General features: G+C 42.2%; 2 protein-coding genes across 6 annotated transcripts in view; one reads left to right on the forward strand and one right to left on the reverse strand.

The window, feature by feature from the left end:
* The window catches only part of NRAP (nebulin related anchoring protein), a 50,389-nt gene extending 49,165 nt beyond the window's left edge, over positions 1–1,224 (forward strand). For both annotated transcript variants that reach the window (XM_071563598.1, XM_071563599.1), the window contains exon 42: positions 782–1,224. In XM_071563598.1, the coding sequence (XP_071419699.1) occupies positions 782–883 (102 nt within the window). In that variant the 3' untranslated portion in view covers positions 884–1,224. The remainder of the gene's footprint in view (positions 1–781) is intronic.
* Positions 263–23,457, reverse strand: HABP2 (hyaluronan binding protein 2). Of its 4 annotated transcripts, XR_011698514.1 has the most exons (15): positions 23,310–23,457; positions 15,268–15,304; positions 10,636–10,761; positions 9,454–9,561; positions 8,909–9,025; positions 8,445–8,564; positions 7,256–7,427; positions 6,754–6,856; positions 6,406–6,668; positions 5,397–5,539; positions 4,913–5,047; positions 3,285–3,430; positions 2,238–2,430; positions 1,202–1,425; positions 263–841 (listed from the first exon to the last, which is right to left on the reverse strand). XR_011698514.1 is itself a non-coding variant. In XM_071563601.1 (14 exons), the coding sequence occupies exons 1-13, from the start codon at positions 23,376–23,378 to the stop codon at positions 2,254–2,256; spliced, it is 1,680 nt and encodes a 559-aa protein (XP_071419702.1). In that variant the 5' UTR covers positions 23,379–23,457; the 3' UTR covers positions 263–1,425; positions 2,238–2,253. The 4 variants fall into 4 exon arrangements, 3 of the variants coding, with proteins under 3 accessions (XP_071419702.1, XP_071419703.1, XP_071419701.1); XM_071563601.1 differs by having other exon boundaries at positions 263–1,425; positions 10,636–10,725; XM_071563602.1 differs by having other exon boundaries at positions 263–1,425; positions 6,406–6,643; positions 6,768–6,856.
* Between the last annotated feature and the right edge of the window lie 1,346 nt (positions 23,458–24,803).

Genomic DNA, 24,803 nt, shown 5'->3' on the forward strand with positions numbered 1-24,803 from the left:
TATTCACAGGCTGAGTGTAGATTCCTAACAGCATAATGTGTGCTGTGGGAAGCTTTTTGCAAAGGGGGAATGATCCAGTCTCCTCCATATCTGCCCAGCCCAAGATTAAAGAAATTAAAAACTGGGATTTCCAGACTTTCCTCCTCCCCAGGGATGACTCCCAATCTGCAGTGTCCCAACACAAGACAGGAGAAATCCAAACAGGGACCTGTAGCCCTTGAAGTTAGGAAGCATTAAATTACAATAAAAGAGAAGCACTGCATTTCAAATACTTGTTACATTTAATTTTTAACTTTAGCAAGAAGTCAAATAATAATCCAGTCCAAGAGAAACAGTGAATATCCATGATTTATGTTCCCATTTGAAAAGTTACTCAGGAAATAAATGAAAACTATGGTTGAGTAATGCAGGCAGTGGGAACTACTTATCTTCTTAAGTCCTAGGTATGATAATGATTTGATGGTCCCAGGGGAACCTACAGGTGTGCAATCCATGTAGAACTCAGGTGTTTTCCGGTTTGCTTTTTATTTAGCACTAAAAGTAGCAATTAGGAGCACATTTAGTCCTTTGGTATGTGTAGTATCTAACTTACTTCAACAGGTCCAGTTTTTACATTTCTCCACTGTAGAAATTTTGCTCAGTGCAGAGCAGTTTTAGATTTTATTCATTTGTTTGCCAGTTGTGGTAATTTTTAATATGCAAATATTTTTATAGAATAATAGTTAAAAACCTCTTCTGTCCACTGGCTGGTTTCACAATTTATTTGGGTGTGATTTTACAGGACCAGTCGGAGACAGAAAGATTTCAGCAAGTTGCAGTCAACCCTGATGCTTCTGAAATTCTGCAAGTCAAGAGAAGGCAAATGCAGATGTATCAGAATTAAATGGAAACACGACATAGCACAAGTAGATTTTCGTCTTGACCTGAAAATTCTGTAGGTTTTCCAGTTTTCTGGGAAACATAATAGATGGTATTTAAGAAATTTCTGTTTTAAAAAGCTACTGAAACACTGCAATTTATAACTGATTTTTTTTGTGTGGATACTTTGTGATTTATTACTGTATGTATTACAGATTATGCTATTTATTTGGAGCTGTAAATGAAATTAGTACTAGGTGACTGGCAGGCTCAGCTTTGTACCACAGATGGTAGCATATGAAATAATTTGTAATGAATAAATCAGATGAATCTTATTCCATACTTGTAATTTTTGGAGATTCTATGTTCCTGGTTTATTGGCACCATTAACCTGAAGAATACAAAAGTGTGATCCAGGCGGCTTGACAGATGAATGAGACAAAGGCCAGGGGGAGCAAACTTATCACTGACTAGCCAAGGTCAGGTCTTCTAGGAGACATCAGGAAATTTGCTCTAGATTATCAGGAAGTGTTCAGATCACAGTTAGTTCTTCAGTCTTTTTCAAACCTTCCAAAACAAACAAGCAAACAAACAAACAATTGAAATTACACTTTTAGAAATTATTGCAATAGGGATATTAGCTATTGATAGATTAGGCAGCTGCTTAGAGAAGGTTGTAAACCCTGGAATTTAGATGACTGGGACGTTACTATTTTAAGGAATTGGCTCTTCAAAAATGTATCTATTCTTTATATATTAATACCAATCTCTTGTTTTTCAATTGTCTATGCAGAATCATTGGGTAAAAATTACACAGAATTTGTGGTTATTTGTTCTACAAAAGTACTTTTAAAAGGAATTCTTCCTGATCCTTCCTCCTCAGATTCTAATCTTCCTGATCCTTCCTCCTCAGATTCTAATTCCAATGACTTCAGTCTTGCAGACTCAGGAACATGGTGATTTTTATGTATGTGAAAAATGGTACTGGCTTGAAGAACACACCAATAGCTTTGAGGTGTCAGAGTCCAATGAATGCAGAAAAAATACACCTTAGACAGGAGCATAAGGAGAAGAAGGAATCGTTGGCAGCAGCTGAGCCTGTAGAATTTTCATGGTTTGAAAAGCAGAGCTAGAAACACTGATATTAGAGAAGAACTGGAGTTGTTTAACTTTTTGCTCTGTTTTGCTACAAAATACGGGCTTATTTCAAAGCCCACATTAGAAAAACTGTCACTGACATTCTAGCAAACACTCCAATGCTATTTTCAAGACAGTGATGAGGAGTGCCCTGTGTAGGTCATGAAAAATATCAGAAATATATTTGGTCAAAGACAAGGCAGTTGGGGAAGTGATAAAAATAATAAATATGTCAAGCTTACCATTTGTCATTCTCTCCTAATGATGTAACCTCGATGCAGCCTGAATTGCAGATTTAATCCAGCTGAGAAATGTTGTCACCTGGGTATAAACTCCTGGCTTGTTTTGTAACCCACATCCATCACCCCAACTCACAATGCCATATACATAGTAGGAGCCATTTTCCACACAAGTCAGTGGGCCGCCGGAGTCTCCCTGAGGAAAGAAAGCACATGTTCAAAACATGCAGCAAAATCAGAATACTTCCCTCTCTTTTCTTGAAGCTGCAGTGCCATCAGATGTACCATCAGATGCTGCTTAGTCCCTGAGTAGACTTGCAGTTCTGGAACCAGGACAAATGATACCAGACTTTTTAGATGCCAGTTTCTGTTTGTTCCAGTCTGTGATGTACGTCTGACAAGGTCACATGAAATTTCCCAGGCATGAAAGTACAAGGGATTCAGAACCTGAACTCAGAAAGATAAAGATATGATCCCTGGCACACCTGAGAACTTAATGTCTCACACCCCTTAAATAGCCTTATTCTGACTTGATTGGTTTAATTTTTTTTGGTTTGTTTGTGATTTCTATTGTAAAGTATGCTTTATAGTGGTAGTCTGCACATTAGGAAGTGTTGCTCAAATTCTTTCCTGCCTTTCAGTGGTATAAGTATGAACTTGCTTCCTGTTTGCAGTAGCTGTAATGAAAAGAAACATCAATACTGACTCCCAGTAAGCCTCAGCTCTGACAGTGAAAAGCAGATTAGAATTGGTGCTCATGGCAGAGCCCATAATAAAATCGAGGAAAAAAGGAAATTTTTCAGCCTGTTACAACAAAATGCCTCAGAAGCCAAACTTTCCAGGCTGGTGTCTATCTTCCATAGATCTGCCTGTAGATAACAGTGATAATATTAGCTCTAGGGATGTACATCTCAAAGTGTAGTGAAAACAGGCCGTTGACACACACTGATGTGTGAAACAGACACATATGCAGCAACTCGCCAAAGCTATTACTCTGCATAGCCCAACTCTACACAAAAAATTAGTGTTCATGCAGAATAAGCAACAAACCTGACAAGAATCAATTCCGGGTTTTCGGAGTTTTCCTGCACAAAACATGCTTTCATCCAGTAAATTATTATGTAATTTACGTTCATTGCATTTCCTCTGCGAAATCAGCTTGACCTTGGTATCGAGCAGCTGATCAGAGTTTTCATCTATGGGATATGCATCAAAAACAGAGTCACTTTTCTCCCAGTCCTGTTACATGTTGTCGTTACTCAAAATATGAAGTTGCTTGCCATATAGATGGGATGGGGGAAGAGGAGGGGGATGCCTGAAAAGAGAAGAACTATCTGTCTGAAATGTTAAGGGTTAGAGGCTTCATTCAGGACACTGATTTGTTGCCTGAATAAAAGCAAAGTCATATATTCAGAATTTAGCTCCAATCAGCTCTATCTGTACAATCCTGCTTTTTCAAGGTCCTGGTTATCTGCAGCTCCCACAAGTCCCCATGGGACTTTGAGCTGCTCAGCAGTTCTCAGACTGGTGTCATTAGATGTTTTAACATGCAAGCTAATGAAACAGATGAAAACTGAAAATCATGCAATATTTAAGGGCAATGATTAATTACAGTGAATCTAAAGACATAACTTGACATCTAAAGGCAGTAGCCAGAGTTTCAAAGCACTACATCTGTAGATAATTAAAGGTGGTTTATAAGTTTGATTCTACTTGAGTTTCAGGAAATATTCCATTTCTGCAGTGATTTCCTGAAATGCTAATAATAGCTCTGCTCAAAGAAGGAGACATCTAGTCTGAACACGTACAGGGTACTTGATATTTTTTGTTGGGGGGGAAAATTCCCCGTACCCATTTTAAGAGAGAATTTTTATTTGGAACTTAAAAAAAAAGTCCATTAAATTCTGTTGGTGCATTCTGATCAAAGGAACATGCTTGTCTCTTGTGGACTTAAATGAGTGTTACATCAGAAGGGAGAACTTGGTCCTATGTATCGTATCAGGCTGCATCAGTCACAAAGTACTAGGACACCTACTGCAGCCTCAGTGACACATTTTCCTTCTGCTGCTTTACAGCAACACATCAATCAGAACATGAGAAAATGCATTTTTCAGAAAATTGCCATTATCTTTTTTTAAGCGCAGTAATTTCTCCCCTTAGGATTTACTGCGGGCAAGAGAGGTTTGGGATAGAGCTGGTTGAACTTGAAAAGCTTTGGCTTTCTTTTTTTTTTTTTTTTTAATTTTTCAGTACATCTAAAGATCCAGATGCTGCTTCTGAAAAGCTTTATCTGATACAATGGCCTGGAAACCATGTGAAAGTTCCTGTTTTTCTTGGTCCTATCTTGAAACACACAAGCTATACAATAGCCTCTCTCGATACCTTCTTGCTTCTGTTGCTGGCTTCAGATGAAACCATGACATAGTGAGTCAGATGGCAAGCAAAAGGATGCATCAGGAGTTTTTTTCAGAATTCTGACAGGTTGGGTTGGGGTAGCAGTTGGAGATTTCTGCTAATGAGTAATTTCAGTGGCATGTTTTAGCTGTCCTTACTTTTGAATTCCATGTCTTAGTTTCACTAGTGCCTAAGTTTATGTTTGGGCCTGGCAATTGCAACTGAAAGCACCAGCCCATCTTGCCACTGAAGTACCTACCAAAATCCAGGGAGCCCACAAGTACCTGTCTCTGTCTCGCCCCATCCAGAAATGAAGCAGTTGGTCCCAACAGGGAAGAGGAAGTTCGGGAGACATGCTGTTTTCACATACTTTGTTTCCACTGCACAGTAACCATCAACTGGCTTCAATTTAAGTAGAGCTGGAGAGAAGATAAACAACAATAAAGAGTATTTGGAGCTAAATTTACTCCCTAACCATTGTTACCAGCCTGTGACACAACCCCACACAAAGCTGCATGTTCCCCATGTGCCATTTGCTGTCCATGCAAGACCTGTCCCTGTTGTTCTGCTCCTCCTACACAGTGACTTCTGCCTGCTCACCACAATTTACATCCCAAAGATTCAAATGGGCCTAGACCACAATTTGTGCTAATTACTTCCAGAGTGTAGTCTCAATGAGAATTTTACACTGGTTTTAGTTGGAGACAGGTGAGTCAAACAACTGAGGTTGGAGGAGAGCCATGTGAGTATTCAGCAAAAGGGATTTACCAATATCGTTGTATGGGACACCATTCCTTTCGCTGTATTTGTCATGGATAATGATTTTCTCCACATCAAATATTTGCTCATGAAGCTCTTTCTTCTTGAGGTTTTGCTTTCCAAGGGCTACTTGAATATTTTCTCTCATATCTCTGCAAAAAAAAAAAAGAAAAAAATAAATCACATACAGAACATTATCTGTCAGTGGTGATGAAACCCTGCACTTTCAGTACCAGGAAGACAAGATATTGCTTGCTGTTGTCAAGCATGGCCAGAAGATTTCCTAAGATCATTACAGGAATGGTTCATTAGGAAAGGAGTGGTGTTGGAAAATGTATATCCTCTTGTTACAATCATGAAATAAAGGGATTTAAAGCTGCATGTTTTCTTTCCATTTTAGGGGAGAGTAGCAGTATTCACACACTCTCTTACTGTGGCTGTGATGATGAGTGGTAGCTCATGGAGCCATGGGAGGACAATTTCTTGCCATTGTCTGAGCATATTTGAAATTAGCTGGAATGATCTCCAGACTGTAATTTACCTGTTTCCTAGGCTGGTGTTTTCCAATAATTCAATAAAAATATTAAAGGAAATGTAATATTTGAAGGTAGCTGACACAGAAACAAGTGAAAGCAAAATGCATTATTTTGGTTGTTTTGAAGGATTTAATTCTGATGTAATATGTGATGTTGCTTATGGTATCCTAATATACCCTCTTTTCATAGACTTCTTCCTTTATACATTGAAAAATCTGTTATTTTCCTGCTTTACTCCTCTCACACAACTGTGTTAGCTCACTTTAGGTTAGTGGGGCCCAAGTCAGTTATTCCAGGAAGCGTAATTTTCAACTATATAAACATTTTTATCTACGTGTCCATTTTTTCCTCATATGTGTTTTCCTTTCAATTTGATTTCCAGCAATCATTTTGATTGCAAATAATTTGGATACCAAGGTGTCTTTACTAACTGTCCTGATTTTTACACACTTATCTACCCTAACTGTAGGACATGCACCTACTCAAAGCAGTGCCCAGCAGTAAGAACCCAGCATGATTTAATTAGCACTCCACCACAGAAATGTTCATTCCCATCTGGAGTCTTCATCTGCACAGATGCCATCCAGGGATGTTTGCCAGCTCTAGCCTTGGATCCACCATAGATCTTCTTGAGTGTCCCAGGAACTTCTGGTTGTCCACATGTTTGGAATGTTTCATCTGATTCAGGTGGGTCTGTTTGGCTTTCTGTTGGCTCTACATCTGTGTTGGAAGTGACAGCAGATGTCTATTGCAGAGATAACATCAGACTGGAGGAGTTAAGCAAGAGGGATCACTGCTCTGGACCACATACAAGCTGCCAAATGGCTCACCTCTAATTCTTTACCTGAGCAGGGTGAAACATCACAGAATTCCCAATCTACTTCCTTTTTTTTTCTGACATAGCACCAGGGTTTTTCATCGTCATCAGGATTCCTGAAGGGAACAATTTAGAGAATCAGCCAGTGGAAATGGAGAAATCTCCATGAAACCAATGAAGGAGATGAGGTTGCTTAGGGGAGCAGCCACATCCTCCCATATGAGATCCAAACTTCCAAAGACACTCTCATAAGATTTGACAAAGAAGATACTTGAGATAAAGGAGGAGCTTCTGCCACATGACTATCCCCATACCTATCTTAACCATAAATAAAATGGTGGGACTGGTTCAAAGAAAAAGAGAAGGCATCTCTAACATTCTGGTGTTCTATTGACAGGTAGTGTCTAGAGAGATGCGAGATATTAACACCATCAGCTGGTCAAACTCTACAGCAATTTGTCCTCAGTGGTCTCTTCGACACAGACCCTACAGCTGCTGCTTCTTCAAAATATTACCTGCAGAAGTTGTGATCACCAATGCCATAAAAGTCAGCATCTTCCATGAAGGCATTAAAAGGGAAGTCCAAGAGATGGTGGGAATTCCAGTGCAGGCAGGTCCTGCCATCTGCTGCTTGGTTCACTCTTCCCCTGTACTCAGAGGAGTCCTCTTCATAACAATCATCTGGTTCTGTAGGAAGACAAAGCTCATATGAAAATTACTTTTGTGTTCATCTTTGCCCGAAGTGGTTCCTCTTCCTTGACCTCCTTGTCCTGCATTCATTATATGGAGATCAGAAGAATCTACTGGGCCATGTAATGCTGTTTTATGTTGTACATAGACCAGAAATAAGAGCAATGTCCCCATATCTGTCCATGTTGTAGCTTGATTGGCTTTAAATGACTACAACCTCTTTGCTTGGTAAAGACCTAGAAGTTAAAAGGTATTTTAATTCCAAAGCAGAATCTCTCCACTGGTAGCCTGTGCAAGAACTGTTTTCAGTAGGACTAGACAGATCCTACAGAAGTGGGCATAGAACTGCTGTTATGTTAGGGCAATTAATGTGCCAAAAGGAGATTACAGGGTTGTGAACCTAACCTGTAGGTGAGGTGAAGGACAAGGCACCTGCAATGTGGAACACTTAGTGGTATGTGGGGTTTAATGGAGTTTGAAGTGCAATCAGCTTTTAAAAGAGAAAGAAAAAGATCCTTCTCCTTGGAAACCTGTGTGGGGTGTGGTGCCCACACTGATGTTGCAGAAGCAGAAGGCTCTCCATGCAGCAAGCTGGGGTAATCCCACACCTTTGGCCACCCATCAGAAGCAGCCCCCTCAGCCTGGGGAGTCACAGGCAATGTGGCATGAATCTTCACTACATCAGATTTCGAGTGTTTAAAGAAAATCTGACATTTCTTCCCCATGTGACATGTACAACCCCTGGGAAATGTGTGCTCACTTGCTATGTACCAGCGGGCCCTTGTCAAAGCACACAAAGAAAATACCGGTTATTGGAACTGTTTCAAGCCCCTTTGCCAACAGTGGCTGCCGAAGTCAGCCTCTTCCTTGACCCTCTCCCCAGGACGGCCAGTGCCCAGGTATAGTCAGGCACTTGGTGCAGTGACAGCACCAGGTAGTCTGGCTGCAGGGTGAAGCCAGGCCCTGGCTGTCTGGAGGCTCCACCCCTACCCCTCTCCTGGAATTGTGACGTACCAATCTCACAGAATCTCCCCCTGAAAGGCTCAGGGCACTCACAGGTGAATTTTGATCTGCGTCTGTTCCGTATGCAGGTACCTCCATTTTTGCAAGGGTTAGGACGACACTGTTTGGATGCTGTCAATGTGGGAAACACAGAAGAGCCTTGTTAATCTGCTGAGCACTATCCAGCCAGTCTCATGTCCAATGAAAACTGGGCAGAGCTCCCCATTAGCCTGTTGTGTTCGAGTTCTTATGAAATCTTGAAAAATGTGTGTCACCAGGTGTTTTACCAGTGACTGAACCACCACCTGGCAAACCAAGCATAACTCATCACCAGTCAGCCCCATGGACAGGAGCTGCAGCAGACTCAGGCTGCATGACTAGGGGAGGACCACCCTCTGCAGTGGCAGCAAGTGATTTCCCACTGCAGACCAGCTGTGCCCCACCACAATTCTCTCCGTGTCCTGCTGAATGCTCACCACGTTGGCAGAAGAATCCCTTGTATGGAGGCTTGCACCTGCACTTAAAGTAAGGTGGGCTTAATAGAACCAGGCAGTCACCAGTGTGGCAGTCTGTGTCTAGACACATGTTCTCCACTGTGAAAAACAGAGACACAAAACACTTCATCAGCATTTGTGTGTACACAAGAGCTGTGCCCTTGCTTGGATCACGGGAAGATGCTTTCTCCTGATGCCACAAGGGAACTTTCATTTGACAAGTGTGGATTTGGGATTTCTCTTCTCATTCATTGTATTTATGGCAAAATATCTGTGGTGCCAGTGAGCAGCTCCCCATTGCCTACCCAGCAGGGGATAGAGGAGTAGTCTCTGCACTCCTGAAGTCTATTTTACTGGATGCTATTCAGACATACTTTCGTCTGGATGAAGTGCTAAGTGTAAGATCTATAAACATGACTGCAGTGGGCTGTCAGAACCCTCAGTCCAGCAACCAGTGGGTTTATAAAGTTGTAACATTAACATTAAGTGCCAAAATAAGGAGTGCAGGTTAGCCAAAGAGCCATTACCTTTTTCACATGTGGTCCCACCATATGGCTTGGGGCAGACACAGCTGAAGCTGCTTCCTTTGGGTGCACACTTACCACCATTCTTGCAGGGATCAGAGAGGCAAGGGTCTGCAGAAGTAAGGATGGACATCTTTCAATTTTTCAGCCTGAATCATCTGCTTTTTCTTCTTGCATTTTCTGACTGCAGAAGGCTGCCTACTTGGGCACAGCACCCCATGTAACATATGCGGTACTTATGCATCAGTTCAGCAGCCACAGGAGCAGTGTGAATTGCTGCAGCGTTTATTGCAAGCTGTAACGGCTCATGGTTTGGGTCTGGAGCTCCTTCACTCTCTTAGCTGAGTCTGTTATGGAGCTGAAATGGCACAAGTCCCTTTCTTTGCTTAGAGGTAGATTTGCCTCTGGCTGTCTGCCTTTGTGCATTTCGTCTGGAGGTATCTGGATTTGAAATTGTCCTGTTTGGAACATGGTGCTAAATTTCCCCTGGAAAAGCCCTCTGCCACCATTAGACTCTACAATACCCCTGGCTGGCTGTTGCTTCAAGGGAGAAGGTGCCTACTGACAGTAACTTGCACACTGCTCCCTACATCACACTCAACCTCTCCACTGCAGTCCTGACTGTCAGGAGCAATTAGTATTTGGGACAGTCAAATATAAGCTCTGCTTGCTTTGTACCAGAGGATAACTCAGGGAATGTTACAGGTAGCTTCTTTGTCTTGCCTTTTGTGTTCCCTGAGCAATCTCGAGGATCTTTTCCTGTTTTCCTGAAGTTTAGCAAAACAGAAAAAGAAAAGAATAAAACCTGCAACTGATAAAAGAAGGAAAAAAAAAAAAGAAACCTGCTCCACATTTGGTTCCTGGCATAAATACAGAACATATATCCCATGAAAACAGCAATTATATCTTACAGTGTCTACAGACAAATAAGACTGTGCTTTTTTTGTAGTAGCAATCAGAAATGTTCTGCATGATCAGAATCCATCCTGTGAAACCTGGAGATAAAACACAGGCTCCTTACAAGAGAAATACAAAGAAGAACACTGCAAATAATCCTCCTAACTTATCCCTTTGATGCAGGCATTTCGAGAGCAGGTTGGCAGCCGAGGCCTGCCACATTCACACTGCAAGATCAAGGTTGTGATTTTACCCCTTCCTGCCTCCCTGCCCACTCCTCAGAGGTACCTGGTATGATACTGAAGTCACCTATAGGTGTCTCCATAACGGTCACTTCCTCCCAGGACTGGTATTGGAGGCTGGGGTCCTGCTCCTTTTCTGTGGAGTCATAATACTCATAGTCATCATCCTCATCTGCAGGGAGGGGTGAGAAGGGGGTGAAAGAACAGAAGGATCAAAACTGCTGAAAAGAGACAAGGCATGAAAAAAGTTATTCCCTGAGATGGACAGTCCTCTTCTCTTTCAGCCCATTTGGAATGTCAGTGGGTCTAGAGATTACATCATCTTGAGGACCAAAGGTGCCATTCATCTGTTTTTTGGCATAGGTAGAGCTCACCTAGCACCCAGCATGAGCACCTTGAGCACCACTGGCCCTAGTGCTGCCCTTCTTGACCCTCCTGAAGGGCACTGGGTCCCTGGCTGCTCAGCTGTCTCCTGCAGTGGTAGCTGAGATGCCCCAGAGGGGATGCAAACTGGGGCTCTGCAGGCATAGGCATAAGGAGGCCCCCATGTGGCATTACAGCCAGGGAAGATGCTGAGGCTGATGCCAGCACAGTAAGAAAAGGAGATTCAGATTTGTACAAGAAGAAGGGGCTTTCTTTGTCCAACCACTTTGATCACCAGCATCACTGCTGCTGCATCATGAGGCAAGACCCTCTTCAGCATGCAGGTGCCTGCTGCGTGTGGGGACAGAGTTCCATTTTGAGAGCAATAAAGGAGGATGGAGAGCCCGAGGCACCTGCATGTCTGTGTGATTCCTAACCCACAAAACCCCCTTCAGGGAGCAAGGACCTGGGTCAGCAGACACTCCTCACCTCCACCAGCCCCTAGCCTCCAGAAGCCAATGTCCTCACAGGAGCCTGCTGGGACCTGCAGCTTTGCCAGCCACACTGGGGGGATCATTTGATTAAAGTGGGCTGGCAGCTTCTTGCACAGGTACAGCTGTTGTCGGTGGAAGCCACTCCAGCATTTCAAAGACAAGGTATGGTAATGAGCAAAGCTATGCTACATACAGAGACATTTTTAAAAGTTCTCCCCTAGGGCCGGACCGATGGCCCCATGGATAATGCTCTGCCTTGAACTGATTATCGACTGCATTATCTTAGTTTTCTCTCCCCATTCATTCGCTTGCAGCCTTTATCTTTATTCTTTCTTTGCTTCTGAAAAAAAGAAAGAAATTCCACGTTTGTACAATGGATGTTTTATATTTCATATTAAAATAGAATCACCTTTTTCTTCTTTTTTTCTCCTACATGCCAACTCTCGTTTCTCACAAAAAAAACCAACAAAAACCCCCCCAAAAAACGAAGGAAAGTTTCACCTCATTTATTGCTATGTCAAGTCAAGACTCCTTTTCCTCAGCTCATTATTTCCACAGGAGCTGAGTCTTGACTATGTGCAAGTGTTGCAGAAGTATATGCCTTGCTAAGGAACAGAAGGATCTTGCTGCAAGATAAGGACATTGTCTACAGTGAACAAAATTAAATTTAATGTGATGTAGTTAAGAAAGAAAAACAAAAAGGAAGTTTTGCCTGAAATGCAGCCTGCAAGTTCACTTTGTTGGAGAGGAGGTTTTGCAAACAACTTGAGTTTGAGGGAACTCTCTGAAGGAGTCTGATTTTGTTTCCCCTGTTTATTTTCAGAATCTGAGAGGGGCGTGTTGGCTTTTATTCCACAGATGCTTTACAGAAGTATTCTGAAGGATGGGGTAGCCTTTTTTATGGAAAAATATACCTGCTAGAAGTTATGAAGGGTTAGGAGTGACTTATGACTGTCAAAACGGGACTCCAAATGCACCAGCATGCTTTACAGAGGCTGGTGGGACTGTCTTTAATCAACAGAGGAAAAATATGTGCCCCAAATTGCTAAGCCATTGTACAATCATCTACTCTGGTTTTTAAACCACTGCTTAGTGTAAGTATGGTGTTAAGAAATGACTACTTACACTTCATTTTGTTACATTGGCATAATTTCTTATCAATGGATTAATCATTTACTAACAACACTTTCGAAATTACTTGTTGACACATTATAAACAGTTTTTAAGTGCATCTCTGTGGTAAATTTCAAGCTGGCCAAGATGTAATTTGTGTTTTGCAAGAAATCTTCTTCTGGTGGCTCTGAGAAAAACAAAGACCAGAAACCTCAGACTTGGGTATATGACATCAAACTAAAAGTGTCTTCATATTTATCACTGCTTTGACGCTAAATAACTATTTGGCTTCCACATCTCTTATTTAAGAAGTGCTCCCATTCCATTTTTTAAATTATTCATAACAAGCCATAAGTTTAGTAAAGCAAAAACAACACTTTTTTTTATCTGAGCACATAATTAAAGCACAAAGTCTGATACACTGATTGATTTAAACATATTACTAAATCAGAGTGCTCATTCTCTGTAAGTGCTGGAAAACCTTAACGTGATTATAAAAAGCAGTGATCTGACATTTGTCACTGAAATGTGACTATTACATGAAATTAAATTAGACATCCTGCATGCAAATTTTCAAAGAATAACTTTCCTCTGTGCAGTACAAAAAATCCCCCCATAACTGATAGACAGAGATTGACTTTTAAAGCTTCAAATCAGCTTTGAGGTCTGGGTGATCTTTTAAACTGCTCAAGCTTTCATCTGCAGGTTTTCATATTGCCAAAAGCTGTCAATCAAGCAATGGATTTCTGATCAATATCCCCTTGTTCATTAGCTTACACGAGCTCTCTGTTACTGAGAGAACAGATATCCCAACATCGACAGTCATACTGTTTTCAAAACCCTTACTGGATCAAGTCATGACTAATGTTCCGAGTGGGAAAGTGATGCATTAGGATGCCATCGGGTGACCTGAATTGCAAGGTAACTTTGTTGGACTGCAGTTGTCAAGATGAGTGATGTGCAGAGTTAAAGCCTATTGCCAACACACATCAAGAGTGCCAGAAAGTACCCAGCATTTATTCAAGCTCTCTGAACCTCTGGGGACTGACTGAAATCTGTCCTAATTTAAGCAGGATGACTTTTCCTATAACCTTTCTAAATACTTTTTGTCTCCAGCTCTGAGATCACTGTAGTGTTATTTTTACAAGGCTGAAATCCTGACTATATTTTAAATAATGAGATATTCCCCAATTACTTCTGCAGAGATGAGACCTCACAGTATTTCCTCCCTTCCAAGTGGGCTGTGGCTGAGAGTATCTGCAGCTTCAGAAGGAAGGGAGACCAGCTATTAACAAAGCCAGGAAGCCTTTCAAATAGTTTTGTGGCTGTTACTTAAAAGGAGTTTTGCAGCACCTTTCCCTCAGAGGGATGGACACTGGGCAAAGGTGGACTGTGATGGCTGAAGGAGTGAAGAGTTGCAGGGAGATGGAGAGTAGGAGAGTGTAGGTATAGAGAAGAGACAGATGTAAGAACCATACACCATAAGGGAGGAAATGAATGAAGAAATGGTGAAAGGGATATTCTACCATCAAAAGGCAAACCAACCCGTTTGCACAAGACTGCAAACTTGTATGTAAACAGTGTGCGAACCCCAAATGCATGACTCTAAGGCCAAAGAAGTCAAATACTGAGCTCAGACACACAAGAGATTTGGAAATTTGTTTTCTATAGATATTAGCATGGCAATGTTGATTTGGGGAAAGAAGCACTGCTGTAGGAGCTACTAGGTGTCTGGAATTTCAAGTTTGACCTGAAAGCCAAAATGCCACTGGAATGAACAGGAATGCAGATGAATAACGTGTGCCTAGTAAAAGTCTTTTTTTATTTCAGGAAAATGACCAAAATCAACATAATACTTCATTAGATATACATTATAAACCCAGATGTAAGAGCCACTGAAATCAAGAAAAGGAGAAGGGCTTACCTGCAAAAATACTAAACTTATCAATAAAACCATAATCTTCCATGTAGACCAAGTAGGCTCAGAAGGATGTACAAATCCTCACCCAATCTACACATCCTCACACAGTATTCATCACAGCTTTTTTCTTATCAACATCTTAATGCTATGTAGCCTTTAATGATTTTTTACTTGCATGGGCTTGTAAACACTTTTTGAACCTTCTTGCACTTTGGACAGAGCCTTGCAGTTGTAGGCTGCAGGGGAAAGTCAGCTTTCAATCATTTGACTTTCATCTTTCATCCACAACTAGGCTCTTTGTCTATCCTTCTGTGAGGTTTGCATCCCAGCACCATGACTTCTTCTCCAGCCCATGACCCACAGTGTCACCCACGGATCCTCAAAGCACATGAAGGCACAGAGTGGCAGAAAGCTCCTGGCTTGGAACAGAACTGAGAGTTGTAGGTGTAGTCTTAGGAGAAGCCCATGATCAGATGCACAATGGTACTGCTGCTGTACCTCTGTTTTGGGCTTCAGTGTGCCAGACACATTCCTAGCTGTGACACGATGCAGCATTGTCTCCTGCACATAGAGCATGTGTGGAGGTCTGAAAGTGCTCACCATATTACTTGCCCAGAGTTAAATAGATTTTCTACTTGATCACACGCCTTATTTTAAGCTCAGCAAGGCGGTGCACGAAGTTAATAAAATTCAGGGCTAGGTGCTACTGAAGGCTCTTGATGAACCACGTTGCCAGCCTCTCAGTTTTGTATGCAGAAATTAAATTGAAGAAACTGAAAGCACTTACCTTCCATCAGGCTGTCCCAGAGAGAAAATAGAGAAGCCTGTGTAAGATAATAAAGGGCAGAGAGTCATTTTCCAAAAGAACAAAGGCCAGCACAGAGCTTTGCTTGTGGTACAAAGTTTCTCTTTGCCCCTGGTGCTGGACATTCAGATAAGGTTGTTCCCCACTTTGGAGCTAACTGGGCTATATTTTAATAGCTCTTTCAAAAGATTAACAAGATATCAATGACCCACATAGGAGATCTGGCTTTTCTAAGCATACAGCCCAAGCTGCTGGGCTGGTCTGCTTTGGGGCAAACCTGTCCTAAAGGAGTTAAATTGCCACTTTGCGTACAAAGTTATGGTGTTTGCCCAGTTCTCTGAAATGCCAGCAGGGGCCGTGCTGGAGGCTGGGATGTGCCTGGGCACAGCAGAGTGGAGGTCGGGCAGTGCAGCACGGCTCAGGAGCCTATGCCTGCTGCAGTTGGTGGGATCTGGACCTCTGAGTTGGAAGGCTGTCTACATCCCCTTGGGATGCAGAATACTTCTGGTGCTTTCCATGAGGAAATGCCATGTGTCCAACCTAGGACATGGGGCTCCAGCCTTTCCTGTTTGGCTCAGGATCAAGGACGAGGAACAAAAGGGAACAGAGAAGACGGAAAACAGCTCTCAGCCTTTGAAGAGTGTGAGTGAGGTTTGTCTGAAAGGAGACACACTGACTCTACACCAGGATGCATCCCCAGCACGACGATTTCCGTTTGCTTTCCTTCTTGCTTTAAATCCCAGCTGCAGACAGGATTACCTGCCTGCAATGAGGATACACATGCTAACAGGGGGTGTGAAGGAGATTTGGAGCTGCTATTCTTCATCCTTCACATGATTTTTCGGAAGAAGACACATTTCCAAACAACTTAGCACACATAATAAAGACAGCATGCACACACAATAATTGTGTGCACCTATGCATTGCTACAGATACAATTAATTGTAAATATATGCCCTGTTTAGTTGTATATTATATATGGAAGAAAGACATTCTCAGATAACACTGGTTGTGACTAAGAACAAATGAATGAGAAGCAATGAATAAGAAACAGGACAAAAAATAAAAAATCTCAGAATTCACACTTGTGAATATTATCTGGAATATATAAATGAGATTTTGCTTCAGGCACGTTTGCATCCCTCTTGTGTTTGAGCCAGGGAGAACAGACACTCCAGCTCTCCCTTTCCCACTGACTTTAATGAGAGCAATGTCCCCTGAACCACTCAGCAGAGCCCCTTCTCAGGTGCATTTAAGTGAGCCACACACATGCAGAACTAAATCCTTTGCAGCTGGAAGGACACATCCTCACAGAATTGTGTGTGTCCCCACCTCTCCCCCCCCCAAAATGAGTGCAGAGATGACAGTAAATGAGAAGGCTGTAAAAGCTCTGTCCTTGGTGTATATGTTTCTTGAGTGCAGGTAGGGCATTCCTCAGATCCTTTGCCAGACCCTGACAGAGACTATATAAAGCAAAGGTCTAATTGCTCCATTTACAATTAGTGGTAGCATTCATCCATAAACAGACCAAAACAAACCCAGCAAGTGTACTTCTTTCTTTTGGAGGAACAGATGAAAAAAAGAACAAGAAAGCAGCAATGGGAGCAGGATAAAGCCAAAAACCATTTCATCTCCCTCCCTAGCTCTCTGCACTGCCCTGTTGTGCTGCTGTTTGGCAGATGGGGTTGGAAAGGGTTTGGCTCTGAAGAGTTTGACTTTAGTGAGCCCCTGCACTCGGGCAGCCCTTGGCACCCCAGGGGAATGCCAGAAAGTTTCAGCCCAGACTGAACAATGTGCAGAACATGACTGCATCACACTTTTGTGTGCCTCAGTTTCCCCAGCTGGAGCAGAGATAACAGTCTCACAGTGCTTACACCCCAAGGAAATATGAAAAATAAGAGATGTAACCCTTTGCTACATTACTTTCTTTTCCAGGTTACCCACCTCCCCCTCCTGTTCAAGCACTGGCAGCGCTGACTGCAAAAGGGCAGGTACCCTAAACTCCCTCTTGCAATAAACTGGTGCCCTAGACAATGTGCAGGTTTCCAGTAACATCCTTCAGAGCAGGCAGTGGCTTGGACTCTAGGGTGCCTGAGTCCCAGATTTTGATTCCTGCTTGTGGATTAAAGCCTCTATCTGCTGACACAGCTCAAGTGTTGCTGGGAACAAAAGCTCCTGGAGCACTGAGCATGGAAAGCCTAAGAGTTAAACACGATCTTTACTCTAAGGCCTCCCTGTCTTATTTTGAGCTGCAGCTTTCCCCCTTGAGCACCTGTCACAAGCTGCAGCAGCAGAGCCGCAGGGAACAAAACATTGGGCAGAGCTGAGTTCTCCACATGAAGAGTTTCCTGAGATCCAGTGGACCACTTACCAGACCACACTGGTCTGCAAGCATTTTCACTCCACAGCGCAGGGCCAGATTTTAGCCTTTTGGCTCCTGGCACAAAGCATGACATGGTGTGTGTGGCAGAGGCGCGAGGTGATGGATATGGCATGCAGAAGGAGGTGCATGGGGCGGGGGCAGGAGAGCGCTGCAGGAGGGGGCGCAGGCAGGGGCAGTGAAGGCAGGGCCTCCTGCCTGCAGTGCCGTATTGCTCATGGCCAGCAGAGGAGGATCTTGTCCTTCTGACGAGGTGCAAGACTGAACCCAACGAGGAGCAGGATTCAAACAAAAGGAGGGGGGGGATGCGGGGGGTGTGGAGAAGAAATTAGGCTGGTTTCACCAAACAGTCTCCTTGCTGCAGCTCGACACCGATACTTTGTGTGCTCTCTCAAGAGGGAATAAAATCACTGGATCCTGTTTGTAGCAGGTCTGCAGAGATGAGGGACAAAGCTGAAAGAATTTGCAGAGAACAATTTTAAATTTTATTACTTTAGGCTCATAAAAAAGAAACACTGAAAAAAGAAAAACAGCTAGGAGAGTCATTTTATATGGGTACCAGTGCATTGCTGACTGTGAAGCCAATTACATTTATAGGGCTTCTAGAAAAAAATCGTGGAAAAATGGCTGAAATTCAAAATATCCTAATTTCACCTGACCTTTGTTGTCTTTTGTCATTGTAATGATTAGCACTTCACTAAAAGTTCATTTCTCCAAAGAACCATCAAAATTTTGCTAAATAGACTTTGTACCAATATTAAACATTGCAGATATATGATACTCTCAATTTTTCCGTTTCAACTCCTCAAGAAAGAGAAACTAATGAAATGTAATAGATTTCAAGCAGGAATGCCAGAACCATGAGCTTTCTTCGTCTCAGGACAGAATTCTATGGCTCTTTCTCAGACAAAAATGTCCAGTTAATCTCTGGCAATTCTTTCTGAATAAACCCAGATTCAAGGAAAATAGATCCCAAATTCAAGGGAAATTATTTACAACTGCCAAGGGCATTCTGCAGTTGAACTGTTTATTGTGTCTTGGATACATCACTACCTCTTATTACAATGAAAATGAATAACTAAAACACAAAAGCAAGTGGAGAAATAGAGTAAAAAGGTGACAGTGCAGGGTTAGGCTGTGAATTCACATGTGCGCAAAAAAGGAGTTCCAGAGAAACCAGTGTAGCTACTCAAGCTGGCGTGACAGACTAGCAAGAGAGATGAAAACTGCCCCTGCACATGCAGACACTTTGCAACAAAGCACTGCAGGAGTCCAAACACTAAACTGCACTGGTAGGAATTGGCCTATTCACTTAATTGCACTAAGTCCTGCAACTTGTCGTGAAGTGGCCTCCATGGCATAAGAACAAAGATTACACTTTCATATGTTCACCTGTGCAGTCACAGCTTTGCAGCCAAGAAGGAGGTGGGATGGGGTTGAACTGGAGAATGGAGATGGATATTTGTTCAACTTCCATCCACAACTGACATAAGGCATGAAGGAGCCACAAGGGCAGACACAACTACTGCTTTCTCGTAGTGAACCTCTTGATCCTACTGACTGCTCTCAGTAGGAACCTTTGTCTGGGCTGCTTGCCAAAGGAGGAGGGAATCTACAGTTCTGATGCTCTTACAATCGGCCAGATTTTTGCCTGCAACCATCTTGGGTAGTGACAGTCTTTGAACTTCAAGGGAAAGTGGCTTTTCCAGCAATGACATTGTGTTTCTCAGCCAAGGCCATGGTTGCAGTATAATGAAAGCAGGGCATATTATCATCTGGAACACACATGCAACACATGTTGTAGTTTTAGCCTGGGAAACCACTCTCTGAAAGGATTCCACCAAAACTTCTGAATTCTTCACCTCTCTGCTAATAAGACACCTCCTGCCTCACCACTGAACTGCACTGCGTTCCTCAGAGTAAACGTTGTGTCCTTATTGATTGGTACCAGGTTACCCAGAGAAGTTCGCATTTATAGTCTTTATTTTTCTGATGATTTAATTGTGAACCTTCCCCATGATAGCACCTGATACAAAAAAACTCAGGGATCCAGAAGAAAAAGCAAAATCCCTTAGAGGTGCTGCTGAAACCAGCTTGGTTCTCTGCTCAGGAGTCACCTGCTCCCGTTTTCCAAGAGATCAAAGTTTCCAAATTAATCTTTGCACTGTGAGAGATGGCCTGGTAGCAGCGGGTTGTTTTTAAAGCTGCTCACTGGTGGATAAGGCGTGCTCGTGCACCTGGGTGGGAAATGGGGTCAGCCTTGGATGCCACAGCAAGGGGAAGCACAAAATCTGTGTCAGGGGGCTACAGGAGCCAGCTTGTCACACTAACATGAGTGCGCTGTGCTATCAAACGCTTCTGCAGCCAGTGCTGGGAATGCAGGTTATACTGCTAGACTTAAAGCTTATGCAAAGTCATTAAGTCCCTTTAGTTACATGGGATATCAACCTGCACGCTTCAGGGCATAAGCTGATTGCCTTCGGGGGTCAGCGCAGAACGCTTCCCTCTCTGAGAGCACGGTGCAAAATTAGCTGGGGGCGCTCCCAGGGCTTTGTTGCTTTCCTGCTGCATCAGGCAAATTTAGGCGAGTGCTGCAGAAGGGAATCACACCTGATGGGGCACAAATCGAGACGGGCCTGACAGAATTCACTTCTCTTCGCAGTGATCAGTTCTCACCACAGTGGAGCATGAAATCCCTGCATGAGTGGTGCAGCCCTGGAGTGAGGATGAGGGGAGCAAAAGCGGGAGCTTACTACAGGAACTGATCTGTTGTGGGGTACAAAAAGATGTCAGGCAGTGTTGTCTTTGAAACACCCTCAAATATTGGTCTTCAAGCTCCTGAGGCAAGGAAGGACCTGCACTGCTGTAACAGTTTCCTACTTGCTGTGGGCCAGGCAGGAGATAGGCACTGGTAATAATATTTTTTTGCAATTGTTTGATCTTAATGTGATACTTTAATCTCTTTCTGCTACTAAATGCACTTGGTTATTGGACTGGGCATGGCTAGTGACTTCAAAACACTTTCCATCACAACTAAGTGGACAACAATTTTTTGAAGTTCCAAAATAGTCAGGGAGGAGCCACCTCTGCCACTCTGCCCCTTGCAAGTCTTCCTCCCTGCCACCAGGGCTGCTGAGTTTGCCAGGAACTCTGACACTAGGAAAAAGCCCCATCTGAACACCTGTTGCTTTACACTGGAGTGATGTGGGGTCCTACTTGGTCTTGACCCGGTCCAGACTTCTCTAGCCCAACTCAGCACAACATTTGAGCATACCAATTAAATCTGTGTATTTCAGGAGAGTTGCTTCAATACAAGCTCAGGTAAGTGAGCAGCTGAATTGCAGAACCTGCTGTAGCAGTTTTTTGGTTTTCTCTTCTAGGTGAAGAATATTTCACAATACCACATCTGATGGCAGGCATATTTCTACTACAGTATCTTGCTGAGCAGAAGTGAAATGAAAAGCATGAACAAAACCAACAACCAGAGAAGACCTGCCATGTCTGAAGACAATCTTTGGTGCAGATGCATCATACATGATAAAATAAAGGACCAAATTCATTCTAACTTGCACCCACCATGCAACTTTATGCCTTTTATGGAAATCATTGGGATTCATGCAGATGAAATCAGCTTCTCTTCAGGTAATATGAAAAAACGGAATGAAAATTCTTCTCCAAACCTGCCAGATCCCTGAATGTCCAAGCGTTATACTGTTCTATTTTGACTGGCTCAGCATGAGATGCTGCTTAAAACTGTGTTTGACTTTTGCTATATTTCACCAATAATATATGTATATAAACTTCTAAAATCTGATTCAAATAACAATGATGAAGACAAATAGTTCTGAGAAAGGATGGAAATAGGAATGAGTGTGTTTCCCATAGTGTCAGCAAAGTGGAAAGTCTATTATTTTTTTTCATTCAAACTATTTCAGTGCAACTTTTTCTTTGGGACAAATTGTTAAGGCAAAAATGTCCTCTCAGAACTTGTTTGTCATACAATGGTCACATCATGGCAACTCATTCCACTCTTTTTTTTTTTCTGGGATCCATGCCAAGTGCTAAGCCAGAAAACCTTGTTATATTAATTATGAAGAAAAAGCATGTTTTATTAAAAACTAGCCTGCTGAATATTCTGTCGTGCTGCTTTTCAGTGACAGCAGAATTGCTTATGCATTTTAGCAATGTTAATGAATTTTCAGGGGCAGGGGGAGATATACACTACATTTTCCATAGCAATATTTAGAGCAAAGTTAGGTTAGGATTGTCAAAGCTAATGAAGCAATCTAACACTTAGGACTAGTTAGGAAAAATCTGTGCAAGATTTCATGTTGTCTAAGTCTGTCCCTACATCTTCCTCACTCAGCATGAATTAACAACCAGTTCATTACGAGCTTATTTATATTAGATTGGGTTCCAAAAATGTCTAAAACTGTCACTGAACTACCCTAGAGCTGATCCCCTCAGTAAGCTGCTTTACATACTGCTGGACCAAGTGTGACATATTCAGTGCTGACAGAGTATGGATAGCCCTGATGATACACTAATCAATAATTATTCTATTGTGTTACTAAAATCAGTGATCTCAAATTCACTGAGCTCTTCAGAAAGATCTGTACTCATTAAATGCCCCCTCTCTATATTTCTCCCAGAGAACTCAATCTTAACCTGTCAACATCTGAATTTTTGCAATGCATTTCAGTAAATATGAACCTGCTCACATAGGAAATGTCATTAAGAAGGCAGTTGTTTTAAAGAACCTCAGATTCCTTCATGAGAAAATCCACTTGATTCCCATGCTTGGAAGAACAAAAGAATTTTTTTTTAAACTAGCTTTTAACTTTGCTTTGGTTAAAAGTCATTCTTGCAGTCTTCTTTAAACAGGAGATTAATAGATTTTGGAAAGTATATCAAGCTCTGCCAGAGTACAACCCTGGCCATCTTTAGATGTGTTGAATATTTTGCCATTAACCTTCCTCCCATGTTAGTGGCAGTGATAATTCAGTCCTCTAAAACATATGGCTGGTGGAAATTTTACCTTTGAAGGAAGAGTTTGCAAAACTGCCAATGCAGTAATCCAATATTTAGTTCCTTCAGCATGAAGACTAGATACAAGGAAGAAAATTTTTATGATGAGGGTGGTGAAATGCTGGCCCAGGTTGCCCAGGGGGATGGCAGATGCCTCATCCATTAAAATATTCAAGGCCAGGCTGGATGCGGCTCTGAGCAACCTGGTCTAGTGGAAGATGTCCCTGGCCACAGCAGGGGAGGTTGGAACTAGATAATCTTTAAGGTCCCTTCCAACTCAAAACATTCTATGATTCTGAACTGAGCTGCCCATGTTCTGAGCCCATTGTTTTGGAGCATTTCTTAGTGCCCAGGGCTGGGGGAGTGGTTGAACTCCCCACTGCAGACCCCTGGGACAGAGCGGGGGCCACTGAGTGTCCCCAGAGGAACTATGCCTTGACAATGTAGATGTCTGCTCCAAAAAAACCACAGGGCTTCCCTCTTATGCTCCATGTACTTGGGCACCTCAGTGTGCTGAAATGTGGATACTCCTCTAAACGGTCCAGCTGCCTGGGCAGGGCACAGCATGGAGCAGGGCTGGCATGTGGAAAGAAAAGCAGTATAAAAACATACTCACACACACATGTGTCGTTCCTAGGAGAATGATCACTGGAAGAACCTGAAGTGTCATACGACTGTTAACCATCCTTATGCTCTTTTTTTTTCTCTTGAAATTGTCTTCTTCTTCTTGCCTATGTTTTTTTCAGACAAGCCACAATATTGAGGGTGAGCTAATTCACTGCAAATAATTAACCGTGCTTCAAATATTGTTTAATGTTCAACAGATTGTCCTGATCAAATAAATTCATCCTGTCCAGATATTCACTGCATTGATCGCTGGCAAATATTTCAAATCAGTTAGAATCAGATGGGAATGGTATAAATTAACAATGAAAACATGTATTTTCCTTGTATTAGAATTATCTTTAAACTATTATTTTCAATTGGGAAAAAAAAGAAAGTATAAATCAGACTTCTCTCCCACCTGAAAAATAGTGAGATCTAATTATATAATATGCAATTTTAAAAAATATAAAGTGTGCTTTTTTTATTTGATTGTAAATTTCAGACATATACAAGTCACATTCTCAAGCATTTGTCCACTAATGTGAGAACCTGGAATATGTTTTTAAAATAAAACTTGAAATTCTTGAGTAACCCCCAGTCTTCTGAGGCTGAAGCCTTTGTAGCAACAGTTAGCAACTGAGGAAATGACAGTATTACTACAGGAATAAACAACCTGCTATTGCGGAAATGCTGAAAAACTTTAGGTGAGCAGATATTATTTGTGCTATGTGTTATGAAAACAAGTGAAAAGACAGTTCTTTCTCCCAGACAGTTTAGAGTTTGAAAAGGAAGAAGGTGATAGAAACAGTGTTTTCACATCACAGCCCAAATCCACAAGAAAGTCCCTATCAATGTGTTTTCTCTGTCATGATAAAACAGTTAAATGGGGTAATGCTGAGCACGTTACAAAATCCTAGGGGGGAAATGAATATGCCTGTCCACTCAGGAGGACCTGAATAAAGTACAGTAAAAAAAATGGATGGGTGAGGTGTCCACATGTTGGAATTTGAGGAAGAAAACAGTGAAATCCCAAGGGCTTCTTTTTTTCCCATCCCAAATGTGATTTTCTGGTGAAAAAGACCAGTTGTGAGAACTTGATTACTGACTCTGAGACAAGTGTTGAAATTCTGATGCCAGAGAACCTTGTGTCTGATTATTCCTTACCATGAAGCATGAACAATCCTAAAGGAGATTTCATACATCAAAAAACCCACAAAGAATTTAGGTATGCTGATTATGCCACATGTGCCTACTTTAAGCAGGTGTCTACAAGCAATATGTATTTGAGATTTATTATGCCGGTGGCCAGCCACACATACAAGTTTATGAGATTCCAGATTCTTTAACTAGTTAGAAAGACAGCAAGATAAAAGGAGTTAGATAACGCATGACTTTATGTAATGTGTCCTTGAGTAAGCTGATTTGCACTGAATTTTAATAGAGCCCTGATTCATCAAATCTCAAACAGAATTGAGGTATGGACCGGATCCTAATAACATCATGC

This window comes from Pithys albifrons, chromosome 9 (assembly GCF_047495875.1).
Source record: "Pithys albifrons albifrons isolate INPA30051 chromosome 9, PitAlb_v1, whole genome shotgun sequence".
Taxonomy (NCBI): domain Eukaryota; kingdom Metazoa; phylum Chordata; class Aves; order Passeriformes; family Thamnophilidae; genus Pithys; species Pithys albifrons.